General features: G+C 43.3%; 2 protein-coding genes across 3 annotated transcripts in view; both read right to left on the reverse strand.

Annotated features, from left to right (window-relative positions):
• Window positions 1–5351, reverse strand: part of LOC136423650 (calmodulin-like) — a 42010-nt gene extending 36659 nt beyond the window's left edge. The window contains exon 1 of one of the 2 annotated variants that reach the window (XM_066411906.1): window positions 5253–5351. The gene's annotated coding sequence lies outside the window, so the exon portion shown is untranslated. Of the gene's footprint in view, window positions 1–451; window positions 571–5252 lie in introns of those variants that run through there. The other variant, XM_066411907.1, reaches the window with a different exon arrangement.
• A 3897-nt stretch (window positions 5352–9248) lies between these two features.
• LOC136423543 (alpha-2C adrenergic receptor-like) lies at window positions 9249–13582 on the reverse strand. The gene is made up of 3 exons (XM_066411750.1): window positions 13384–13582; window positions 11590–11735; window positions 9249–10735 (listed from the first exon to the last, which is right to left on the reverse strand). The coding sequence occupies exons 1-3, from the start codon at window positions 13533–13535 to the stop codon at window positions 9453–9455; spliced, it is 1581 nt and encodes a 526-aa protein (XP_066267847.1). The 5' UTR covers window positions 13536–13582; the 3' UTR covers window positions 9249–9452.

Here is a 13582-nt window from a genome sequence, read left to right on the forward strand (position 1 = left end):
CAGAGTACGGAATTGAACGGGACAAAGTGAAAAACGCACTCAACAACCACACATTTGGAGGGGGAAAACATTAAAACGTACAAGAGATATTCAACGTTGTAAAACGTATTTCGTAAATCAATTTGCATACGGCATTGAAGAAACACTTAACGGGCATATTTTCAGAACCTTTTAAAGGTCAAACAACAATAGCAACAATACATAAACGTAGCTACTATGCAAGAATATTATCTTGGATTCACTCAGAGTTATCAAACCTAAACCTGGCGTACCTACGGTAAATACAAGTCCCAGTCCTTCCCACTTCTCCTGTAAAAACAGCTAATTTGCGACGCAAAACCACGCAACGACAGGGCAATGATATCTACATGCATGTAACATGGCTTCACTGACTCACAGATGTTTTCCGTCAAAACAGGAGAAAAAGAACAACTTTACCGTCGTATCTTACCTTCTGCAGTGATTGGGAGAGACAGAGAGAGAGAGAGAGAGAGCTAACGCCGGTCCGTACGTGTAGGACATTTGGTGGGGGATCAGTTACAACGCCTTACGTCATCCATCCAGGCAACCGAGCGCGGCTTTCACGGCAGCCGGTCATCCATACAGACGACACTTCTCCCTCATGACGTCACACGCCGCCCTATCACAATCCTACCGCAGCACAAATCCCGGGTACATTATGTCAACTAGCGGCTCAAGTTTCCTCGCCATTTTAAAGCTGTAAGCGTCGCCTTTCTTTAGTGAATTCGGAACCCCTATCTATTATTTTGTTACCCCTATTTAGTAGGCAAGGTGTTTAACGGGCACAGCGGTAGCTGGTTTATAAAATCGATTCAGTCTCCGCCATATAATCCGATGTCGGACGTGAGTCTTGATTGATATTATGATGCCCGCGAGCATTCTCGCTGGCTTTGGCACATTCAATTCCCGAGTCAAAGGGATGGAACAATCATGAAATATCCGCGTATACCTTACCAAGGCCAAGGTTAGGGTAGAGGCGCGCTCGGGGGATTTAGTTTAGGCCAGGACAGATAGGGGTGGTCGTTCGTTCGTCCGTTCACTCGCTCAGACCCTTGTAGTGCTAATCAGTGGCACATAGGGCAGCAAGTCTCCTCGCTGTTTCAGTAGCAGGGTATATTTTTACAGAGAGGGTTGCTAGCCCTGCCCATATTTCCTAGCTTAGTAGCTTAGAATCAAAAGTAGTCAAATGATTGTACTATTGTTCAACGCTATCACATTGTAAAGCCTATTACGATTCTGTGACGGAGTCAAAACAGCATATTCAATCCATCATTTCCGATTGTAAACATGTGCATTCAAAACGTTTTGTTTGCTGCTAATGTATTATTCAACGCTGCCGTATTATTGCAACAAAGTATGAAGGTCTCAAAACGATTACGATTTTGTGACATAGTCAAAACTATGCACTCTATTAGATTGTAAACTATTCCGGATGTTTGGCAAACATTGGAAATTATGTTTGCTGCCATTCGTCGCTGGTACATTATGCAAACAAAGTTTTAAGTTTTCAAAACAACCCGTCTAATGACGTAGCTACAATAACATAGTACTATGCAAGCAATCAAGAATGTTAACTTTCGCCGATTGCGATCGTTTAATGGTATGGGTATGTTTGTGTGTTTGAACATTCTTGTAGGTATTTTTACTTTTTAAATACGATCATAGATTTATAATCCAATATTTCTTTATATATCAAATAACACAAGCAAGCGGCCAACAACTATTCCGTATTGTGACTGTTAAATTGTAAGTTGATGTTTGCATGTTTGAACTTTCTTGTTTGTATCATTTATAATTTCAAACCGAAAAAAAATAGAAAACATTTAAAGCAATAAAATAAGTGCTAAATCGTTGGGAAATTATCCACAATAAACCTTTGTGGGTACTCTTATTCATTCATAAATAACTCATTAATGAATACATCGGTCTGTAAAAAAAAATCAAAATATAAATTATAGCATGCATGACGTCATAATAACTAATAAATCATATGCGATGCGTATTAGATATCAGATTAGATATCAACATGTAATCCATGTGCGAATCTAAGGCTCGCAATACCAATTCGAAATTGATTTTTCCCGCCATTTAAATGGGTCAGCTTCAAGCAAGCTAAATATAGAAAACCGGCAGCGATAGGATCTAATGAAAGTAGGCCAACCAGAAAGTTCCTTATCAGATCTAATTTGAAAAGTGCTGTTGGCTAATGGCGGAGGTGGGCGACATTCTTAATCAAAAGTCTGTGTGATAAACTTTAATAGAATAGATTTATGAATACAAATCTAAAACGTGTGCTTTCTTGTGTATTTCGAGAGAGTTTTCAGTTTTTATATTCCACGCGTTTCACATTCCACGTGTGTCAGGTGTTAATGGAAAGAAGGTGTGTGTGTGGGGGGGGGGGGGTGCTTAGCTAAGCCAATTAATATGATTTTTTTATACACATTCTCTTTAATCCAGAACTGTGCCGTATTGCTATCAGTTATTGTGCTTGTATTTGTCGTATATTGACCGATAGAGACATTTGTCATCGTTAGTTTTATCATTACTTTCCAGTGGTGATGCCAGACTGTTTCAAGGGCCTACCGTTCGGCCTACCAGACGGTTTCAAAATTTCCTTTGGGGCATGTTTGACCCTTAGCCCAGAAGCAGGGTTTGTGTAGGGCAAGGAAACAGTCTGGTCTCCAGGCTATATGAACTACATACATGTCAGGTTAAATCTAACCTCCGCAAATAACTGGAGTCATGAGATTTGTGACGTAAGGAGCGAAGTTAATAATTAAGACGGCATCATTTGCACTGAAGCTCAGTTTATAACTAAGTATATTGTGTGATAACTTAAGTCTCAATAGGTTTAGAGTATGTCGGCTCATGTTTGAAAGACACTTCTGTAATCAACCATATATGCGGGGTATTTGCATACTGTGAATTTTCGCGGTGAGCTCATACCGCGAAATCATGGAACCGCGAATACGTTTTGGTTTCATTTCTAGTTTAGTGCAGAATTGCTTCAACCGCGAACTTAAAACACCTATTTTCCCTTTTATCGAGAAAGTACGTCCTCGCGAAAATGAATTAATTAACCTTTAGGATCGATTAAGTATTCCATATGTTCAATAGGCTGTTATATAATGTGTTTATTTTCGCTATAAAGGAAGCAAATCTAAAGGCTTGGCTGTTTTGCAAATAATGTGGATTTTGAAAGAATATTACGTAGGATAAAAACTTGGTGTCCTTCCCTTTTGATTTTATGAATATAGCTTTACAAATAACAATTCTTTATGGATTGAAACTTCTAAAATTGAAAGAAATGACCCATTCCGTCTTAACTTATTGTATTTTACTTTGCCAAAGCCTTCTTATGACTTTATTGAGAGTCGATTTTAGAAACTCGCATAGTTATTGCAGTCTACCATACTTTACTCGTGCAAAAACAGGGGTGCTAATATACGTACTTTTCAAACATGTTGACATCTTTACTTTGGACGACTTTGTTTCAACTAGGTGTAAAATCTATTTCTTCCTTCCGTTATCAAATCTGCATGAATGCTGACTAAATGATTTTGAAAGTGGCATCGTTACGATAATAATACCTCTTTCAAAACTAGACACTTTGGTAGAAAATTGCTGTCTCGAGTATGCAATAGCTATATTGTACTTATTTGTAATCAGGTTGAGAATGAGACAGAAAAGTACAACATGTCCGGAATGTTGAAAGTCCGAGAGACAATATCGAAGAATTCCATCGGCCAGACTGACAGGACCATTCCCACGGGAAGTTATTTGCGATTCCGCCAAGGACCGTTGGAGATGCCATACCACTGGTGCAATTAAGAGGGCACGATGTGACGTAGACGTCATCATTTAGCCTCCACCAGGTCTTCCTAAGGGGCTATGGAGAGTAGATTTCGGCACAAATAGGGGAAATAATTGGCCAGAACTGAAGAGTAAGCCAGTGATAAGGGTACCATTCCGCGAGCAAATGATACCCTATGGTAGCCAAACTCCCCGGGAAAATTATTCTTCCCATATAAGTTTGTAGTCCCCATAGCTCAACTGGTAGCAGCCTCACGGTTGAGTTGGTTTAAATTAGTTGGTAACTTGGAGGCAGGCTGAAACCATGATATCTGTCCTGGGAAGGGCATATCGGTTGGGGCTGCACCCGTCTTTCGGAAGGGACGTAAAATGCAATCTCCAAGCAGAGGTTTTCATCGGGGGTCGTGAAGGGAGGGTAGTGTAAATTCCGGCCCCCCGATCGAAACCTGTGCTTGGAGAATACGTAAAATGGGGTCCCCGTGTTCGAAGCCTCGGCTACGTTAAAGGGGAAGGGCTACTGAACAACCATAAAGTATATATATACCCTGCTACTGATGCAGCAAGGAACCTTGCTGACCTATAGCTATAAGGTGAACAACAACATCTGGCTAAATCTGACTAGTTTTCAGACAGCGTAGTCAGTCTGGTGGCAACTTGTTTTATCAGGCTATCAATAACCTAGTCAGCGGCAAACCTGGCCGTACAATCGAGTAAAAAACTAGTTACACAGAAGTGGTAAATACAGTCTGACGGTGACTACAAAAACATGTTTGACATTAGCACTGAGACCAACGCCTTTGAAAACACTGTTGTAGTTACTCTACGGAGAGCACAGTTTGAGGGTTTTATTTTCCAACCATAATAAGTAAGTGTGTTGTTTTGGCATCTTGCCAAGTTATACATCTTACCTGTCCGGGTAAAAAAAGATGTGCGTAACCAGAGACCTTCCATCTTCTTACTAACAAGCCACCAGAAACTAAAGCGAAGGAGGATTTAACTAAGTCCCTACAAGTGTAGATTACAGGGGAGAAAATGGTGCACGAATAAAGGCGGTCTTAGTCCGTTATCGGATTAATATCGCCAGGATCCACCCCCTTTTCGGCCTCGGCTGGACACTCTATAGTACATTATCAATAGCTGTATTTATGTGTATTATCCACAGACCGCAGCCTTATTACATAGGGCAGTCACTCACGCATATAGAGGGGGAGGGGAGCCTGTATGAGCAGCAGGCGGTTGAGGTACGTAGGTGTGTCCGAGATCCGATCTGTACAATATCTGTCTGGTCGTTGTTTGTGTTACTTCCTGCCTATAGGTGAAATATGCCTCCTCAGTTACCTTCGCTATGCTATAAATAGGACGGCGCTTGTGTGCATGCCGTGTTGGTTGTGTTTATCAGCATAAGGCAATAAGCTTACCTTGTCAGACCAGCCCGAACCGACCCTCCTTCTGTAGTCCTCTCGCCAGGCCGCTGTGTAATTCTCCCAGCTAGCGTCCGTGATTTTCCCCCGTCCGCCGTCTTCCCTTACATACGAATCAGACCTCGGCAGTAAAGTCTTGCACCGGGGACGGCTCATATTACTTCATCTCGGGGGGTACTGATACCATAATGAAGCTAATTACTCAACTATAAATCGCTAAAACACAATGTCCGTTAATTTTCAGTACTATTTATTATATTTCTTCTGACATATTGTTATTATTTTGTTAGTTGTCTCAGTACGCTTGTAAAATGTATTATATTTCATCATTAAAACCCCTTATGGCACCGGAATGGTTGAGTCCCGCCGGAGGACACACACGGTGAAGCGTGGGTAATCCTCAGTAGGGACGAACCATTACATATACCGGAAAGGAGGATGGGGAGCTAAATCTCAGCTTACGACTGGCCCAGCAGGCTTGTTGACAAGGTCGTCTGAGGTCCCCGCATGTCGACATTTTACATATCGTGCTACCAAAATGCCATATCTCAACGTGATCGTTGAAATATTAATCGAAATTATGATGAAGCAAGCGAGAACAAAAACGGCTCCACAGCGGGATTGTGAGTCGTGACTCCCCCGCTCCCTTTGGAACGTCCTGCCGAGGACTCGTTGCCGTGGCAACCGCAATGACGTCAATTGGGGTCCACAGTGGAATCGAATTAAAACAAACTGTGGCCTCGATTATGTTTGCAGATCAAACTAAAGGGAAGAGCTAGAGAAAACCACCTGTCACGAAGACTCCATACAGATTTCTCTCCGAGAACATTGATTTTCCTTTAACTACAGTTTTCAAGTAATAAAACCTGAAACGTGCCGTTGGCATTGAAAGAAGGAAGAAAAAAATACGCAGCCGACCGAGGAACTGTTTTTGAATGACTCATTACACAACATTATATATGAAACAATACCTAGTATATTGCTGTTGCTTGTATTGTTAGTATGTACGTAGCATTTACATTTACAAAGATCTGTCTTTGTCTATCATGTATACGCTAATAACCACTCAGGGGACTTGACGAAAATGGTAGAAGTAGACAGGTGGTCGATCCGAAAAATTATCTAAGGTTCCACCAAAAAGTGACAAGAATGAATGGCATTAAACAGAGGTGGTCATTAGCACAGGTTTGACTGCGCCAGCACATGTAAGACTGCTTTACCGTGTTCGCTTTAGACTAGAAAAATAAACATGTTTTTGCCCCCTGTCGTGTAGTTCAAGGACAAAGGTCATGTTGCGAAGTCTATGATTGATTGACAGGATTCACGAGCGAGAACAAAGGGTCCAGTTGATTGAGTTAAGATACGGTCAGAAGGTGCGATTGTCGCCCAACAATATCGGTAACCCTAGATGTTTCACATTGTAGGAGTGTTGGCGATACTACTATTGAAATCATGGCGGATTTTTGTACAACTGCGCCGCCTACCTGCTACGTCTGAAATACATAACAGCGAAGCGGGACAAACAGGAAGGTGTGTGTGTGTGTGTGTGTGTGTGTGTGTGTGTGTGTGTGTGTGTGTGTGTGTGTGTGTGTGTGTGTGTGTGTGTGTGTGTGTGTGTGTGTGTGTGTGTGTGTGTGTGTGTGTGGTGTGTGTGTGTGTGTGTGTGTGTGTGTGTGTGTGTGTGTGTGTGTGTGTGTGTGTGTGTGAGTGACTGAGTGAGTGAGTGAGTGAGTGAGTGACTGATTGAGTGACCGACTGACTGACTGTGTTAGTGGCGAGTGAATGAATGAATGAATGAGTGAGTGAGTAAGCGTGTGTATGTGTGTTTGAGTGAATGAACGAGTGAATGAGTGAGTCAGCTAGTATGTTTGGATGAATGAGTGATAAGAAGAAACGAGCAGAAAGACTACAACTTTGTAAACACCCCGAGAGTGACTTGATAAGAGAGTGCAGCTCCTGACTTCAGCCATTTGACAAATCCTCCGCCTAGCTTCAATACATAAAACCAATGCCTTCACAGATATGTCATCCCCAATCAATTGATACAGAACCAGAAATATTGTGAAAACGCACCGAGCGCTATCAATGATCGTAACTTTGGCTGGCGCCGGATGGTAAGCGTATCATCAATTTCCATTTCAACTTCCTACTTAACTTCTTTCCTGCGTTTCTTTTCCATCTGATCTCGTAAATCGTGTTTGTTATCTTTGTCTGGATCATGCATGGAAAGACACTGTGTTATCTGTTACTGCAACTCACTTCGCTATTTGCTGTTGCTACCAGCAAATACAACACTGATACTTGATTCTAAACCTGGAATCGTTTGTCATTCCGTACATTCAGGAAGACATGCGCAATATATTAAGTAGAACGCTGTCCTCGCAGCACCTTACGTGCTAGTTATAGAAGATGAATTTCTTCTTGCTCGAATAAATGTTCGAGCATATCATGTAAAGGTACCATTTCTTTGAGATGCATGGCTTCTTCTATATAGGGAAGTAAAATTCTGAACTTTCCGACTAATATTCTCCAAAACATTTTACACTTGACCAAAACTTTTCGTTTTGACAAGTGAAATTCATTTACGTCTATAGAGCCGTACATATCCCTACGCTGTGACGTCACTGGTTGAAAATAAGCACGTAAAATACATCCAGGTAGTGGCATGTCGTCTGTCTTCTCAAAAGCGTTGTCTAGCGACTTAGACCGTCACTGCAACATGCTGTGATACCAGGTAGTGTTTTCAATCCACAGCATTTATAACAGGGTGTTTGCACTCACGTGATCATGACGTAAGCATTGTCCGACCTTTCCCCTGGTCGTTCTGTTGAAATCAAATTAATCTTGAAACGTAATAAAGAAAAGACGCAGATAATGATTAGAAAACAGATGTAAGAAAACAACAACACAAAAACAGTAATGTAAACATCTACTCTTGAGAACGGGCCCCCAATGACCATACAAAGAGATTGCTGGAATGTTTTTAAACGTTCAACAGAAAAAGTTACAAGTAATTTCGTTCACATCTTTATGCATCTTAATACTTTGTTTTCTTTTCACAATAACGAATCCTTAAGCTTGTTTGTAAGTTTACAGGAAGGCGGAAATCAAACCAGACAACTAAAGTACACACTGACGACTCATGAAAAATATCAATCATACCAAAAAAGACGTTGAACTTTCAAAGAGACCATCCATACCCTTTGTTACGTTAGAATTCGACATGAACGTAGAAATCCTCAAAGGTGGAACGTCCCCCATGCCCAATTACCGGTATATTGTCACGCAGAAAAACTCGATAACAAGGCTAGGAACAAACATGGTTTAAACTTTTGTATGAAGATCGGCCGGATTCTAAAGTACCGTTAGGACCTTGTTAGAATGGACATCGATTCGTGTCATTAAACGTCAACAACTGATTTTCATGAACTTTTCCTGCTGTTACAATGTTAAAGAAAGAAAAGTGAACTGAAAGTTCATCGTCGCAGAGTATGCATCCAGTCTACCGTGCTACCGGGCTCTCCTCGGGGCGGAAGGGGCTTTTCGCCGCCAGCGTAATCTTTGGCACACGGTAGTAGTTCTGTTAACTCCTGCCGCATGCATAAAACTACTACCGTGTGCCAAAGATTACCATGGCAGCGGAAGGCTTCTTCAGTCCCGAAGAGAGCCCGGCCAATCCACGGTAGACTGGGTGCCAGTTTGTAAGAGCAGCGCCCTGCACTGTTTTCTCATCAAACGACATCTAGTAGATGAAAACAAGAAAAGCTCGCGTTCGGGCGGTGTTGCATATGAGTGGTGCAGATGATTATGGTATGAATTTATTATTCTACATGTACCTTCTCTGTAGAGACTAATACTTTTCAATGAGCAATAAAGATCATTAAGTGATAAGTAACGCATTTATAAGCAAGATTTATCTCATGTGGGAATCAATTCAGAACCTAGAAGTTTTGTCGTCGTCAATAGAAATAATTTAGGTCATTACCACAACTCAACGTGAAAAAGTACAGTCCATGAGACATGGAAAACTAAACACTACTCTTTTATATAGATCCACAGAATTATCTCGTCGTTATGTTATTCTTTGATAATGCATTTAACTGTACAACATATTCAGATATCAACAAACTGAAACGTGCAAAAGCTTCGAGGTACCCTCAAGCTTCAAAAAATGGAAACATAAAATTGATGGCCTTTCTACCTAGAAACCTCTCGTCGTAAAATCTTTTTATAGAAGACGTTTCGGAAGTCCTTGTTGAAGACCGTGTAGAGGATGGGGTTGAGCGAGCTGTTACAGTAGCCCAGCCACGTAAAGAACTTGAAGAGCGTTTCAGGGATGTTACAACTGCCGCATGCCGTCTGGACAACGTACGTCAGGAAGAAAGGCAACCAGCAGAGGACAAAGACGCTCACGATGATCCCCACGACGACAATCAGACGCGTGTCTCTGTTCCGCATGATCCTCTTCCTGACAGCGTTCGGACTGCGGAGGTTGACTTGTCGGTGGAGTTTCGGCATCTCTTTTACGTCATTAACGATGATGTCGTTATGACCAATGGTTGAGAAGGTGGATGTCAGGCCGTCCAAGTCATCGTCGATCTCTAGAGCTAGTCTTTTGTTGCAGTCTCTCTGTTTTACGTCGTCGAAGGACTGTTTGTTAGGTGTCTTCGGTGTCGGGCTATTGAAATTAGGAGTTCGGTGCCGGTTTGGCGACTCCGCGGATGGAGGAGGGTGGACGATGACCATATACTCTACGGAGCGTGCATTTCCCCGTGGCTTCACGGACAGGAGATGGTCGGTCTTCGTCTCACCACGTAGCTCAGGCAGTGACAATCTTTTCTCGAGTTTCTTGCAGTTTCTTTGTCTACCATATGGTGGCGCAGCACTGGTTGTCGGAGAGCTCACGGAGATGGTGATGGGTGGCCTTTCCTGCAGCAAGGCTGGGTTCAGAAGGAGCTGCTTTGGTCTTTTATGCTTTTCTTTCCGGTTTTCGGTACAACTACGCAGGGTGTGCATCTCGATGTGTTCTGTTGTGACATCTGTGTTTTTATTCCTACGACAGAATTCGAACCAAAGGCAAAGCCACGCATGGCCGCCATGTTGGCGTTCGCTGTTGGTTCTCGTAAGTTTCCGATGGCGTCTTTCCACCTCGGTTATCCTTCGAGGGCCGTCCGATGAAATGCCCAAGGCGTTTGGATCTCCGTCTTCCTTCTCATTGACACTGTCATTCTCGTATGCGGTGTGCCCGATGTTTTCGGACAATTCTTCTGTAGCTGCTTTCTTGCCATTGTAACCGTTAAGGCTTTTTGGAGGGGGCATCTTTCGTCGCTTGTTTCGTAGAACCCTGTCCTTGACGGCCCAACACACGCGTACATAAGCGGCGGTCATGATGACCAGAGGTAGGTAGAAGGACCCCAGAGTGGAGTAGACCACGTAGCCGATGTTGTTAGTGTACTCGCACTGGGGAAGCTGATGGTCGTCTGTAAGATAACGACGTTTTACAAGATCACTAAACAGACCTATAACCATCCTAAATTGTCTTCACCTCATTAACATTTCAATTCAGAGTTTGGGTATAAAACCTGGTTCTCCAGTTCTTTCCATTTGTCACTGACGAAAAATAGCGGATGCTACCTGAAAGGTCTAAATTTTATCCAGTTGCTTGAATAACTATTTAAAGGTCTAAATTTTATCCAGTTGCTTGAATAACTATTTGGGCGTATCTTACTACCTAAATGTCTGACCTTCATCAACGTATAAAGACCAGTTGTTTTTTAACACAAAACCCAAAGTTCAACAACCAACACATACATACAGAGTTTCCTGAACGAATTGGACAGAGTAAGAATATTGGACACAGAACCTAACTTTTTTGCAAGAGGAGTGGAAGAAGCCATTTACGTCAGGGGCTTACAACCGTTCCTTCACAATGACGGGGGGTGCCATAAACTGTCAGAAACTTATGATCAACTGCTCACAAAGTCACGTGTTCTAGCTGCATAACGTGACGTCATATTCTTTCACAAAGACTGGAGTTGTACAGACGAAAAAGTCCTTTTTTGTGTTGGAAATGACAGTTTAAGTTTACTTTAGCTCTACTTAAGATCACGTGACCGACTTCCAATCAAGCTCGGTCACTTGAATACGTCACGCTTCGGCCATGTCACGTGTGTTAATCAGTTGGATCAATTATCCTGGCGCACACTCTAACAACAATGAGCAAGGCCGACCTCATGCTCTTACGTGCAGAGATTTGGCGCCTGGAACTAACGCCTGAAGCTCCCCCATACACGGGGCCGGCCGCCGGCTTCACGTCTCTAGTCGAAAAACTTACCGATGAACATGTCGTTTGTCCATCCCACGAGCGAGGGGATGCAGATGGCAGCAGAGATCACCCACACGGCCACGATGGCCAGCCTCACCCGCTTGCGGGACAGACCCTGCCGCCTGTAGTCCGCAGGGCGCGCGACCGACCAGTACCTGTGATATAAGGTGGCAAGGGTGTCTTGTGATTATGGTTGTTGACGTAGAATCTAAAGGTCCTGGGTTCGAATCCCTACAGAGACGAAAATCTTCTCATGCCAGTCTTGGCGGCCGCTTGTCAAGACCAACCCTGGTGTACCAGCCTACGTTCCTTGCCTCTCGCAGCGATAGCTAGCTCTCACAAGCCAATCATGTTGCCGCCTACGGTCAAAAGGCAACGTGATTGGCTGGTAACTTTCCCTCCATTAACAAGAGGGGGTGCCTGATTGGTTTACGGCTAGCCAGCGCCTCATGGATGTGGCTTACTGGTTGGTACAATCGATATACAACCAGAAAAAAAGCACATGATAACCCCCAAACAGCCCGTCCGTAGCGCCTGCTAATGCTACGGTCACAATTGGAATAAGGGGCTCCACCGGGTGGTTAACGGGCTGTTTTTTGCACTTTCGGGTGGGCCCCATGGGATAGCCTGCGGCTACCGGGCTATTTTGGGGCACGGCCGGGCCCGGGACGTTTTTAACTCGGAGTAGAAATCATCCAAGGACCCGATAACAAATGGACGCCGTAAGCTAAGAGAGGTACCCCACCCCACCCCCGTATCAGGCAGTCCATCGGGACAAATTTGTGGCTTCGGGGCCCGGTCGGGCCCACACACCCTATGGGCACCGGCGCAATTGTGATCGTAGCATAAGGAGGCTGCTATTCTTGAACATCCATACACGAATCATCATAGGACGAAATTGAAACTTCAATAATAAGGCTGATTAGTACCACAGAAAGCTTTGTGACAAGGAACAAAGCAATCTTCGACATATTCAGAAGAATATATCGCTCTTCACATCTCCCTTAATTTATATAAGTTCTTTCTAAGCGTCCGCCTTGTTATTTGTGACATGCGGGCATTTCTCCTTAGAACGGGCTATGGATGAATAGGCCATTCACAATACACATTCGTCATGCCCTTCATACGAGAGGCATTGCCATTGGCTTGTGTCCTCTAGTGTCCCATTAACCTTTATGGGGGATGATTCTATTGGCATATTCTTACGTACATCGCTTATCCCCGGAGTCATCGGGGGAGCTTTCAAATCATCATATGCTTTGCTTTTTTGTAAGTCCAGTTAGCCTCAAATCCAAAGTTGTGCGGATCAAAACAACGGCGTCGGCGATTGTGACCCCCAACATTTGTTAGTCCCACCATGCCAGATCCTATTGAATACTGAAAAAAATAGTGCGATTTGGCCAAACGGGGTAAATATCTTGCCAGAGGCGTTGGCGGCCAATGTCTCACCTCATAAGGACCTCATTTGCATAAATTATATCAGTTGATCAGCTTCTCTACCCCCAAAAAAAAAGATGCTCAATGTATGCCAACAATATCTGTCGAGGGTTTCGAGAATCAGAGGATTTGAAGCTGGATTCTGATCTGATATTTTTGTTTGAATTTTGTTTATCTATTTATTTGCATAACAAGAAAATACATAATAACGTTACACTATACGATAAACATTGTATGAGGAGGGGAAAGCACGTAAAGCTTATACTAGGCCCTCCTCCTCCAAACTAATCAAAATTGATTGTAATCGATAAATGATATAGAAAAGTAATACATAGAATATGATCACGAATAGTTTCTCCCACGTACCTGTCCAGACTGATCGCGCAGAGGTTGATGATGGAGGCGGTGCAGGCGAAGATGTCCACCGCCATGAACACGGTACACAGCGCCTCCCCGAAGAACCAGTACCCCAGTAGCTCAGTCACCAGGGCCGGGGGCATGATCACCAGGCCTACCATCAGATCAGACACCGCCAGGGAAATCAGGTACCTGGTAGAAATTTAAA

The sequence above is a fragment of the Branchiostoma lanceolatum genome, chromosome 17 (assembly GCF_035083965.1).
Source record: "Branchiostoma lanceolatum isolate klBraLanc5 chromosome 17, klBraLanc5.hap2, whole genome shotgun sequence".
In the NCBI taxonomy this organism is placed as follows: domain Eukaryota; kingdom Metazoa; phylum Chordata; class Leptocardii; order Amphioxiformes; family Branchiostomatidae; genus Branchiostoma; species Branchiostoma lanceolatum.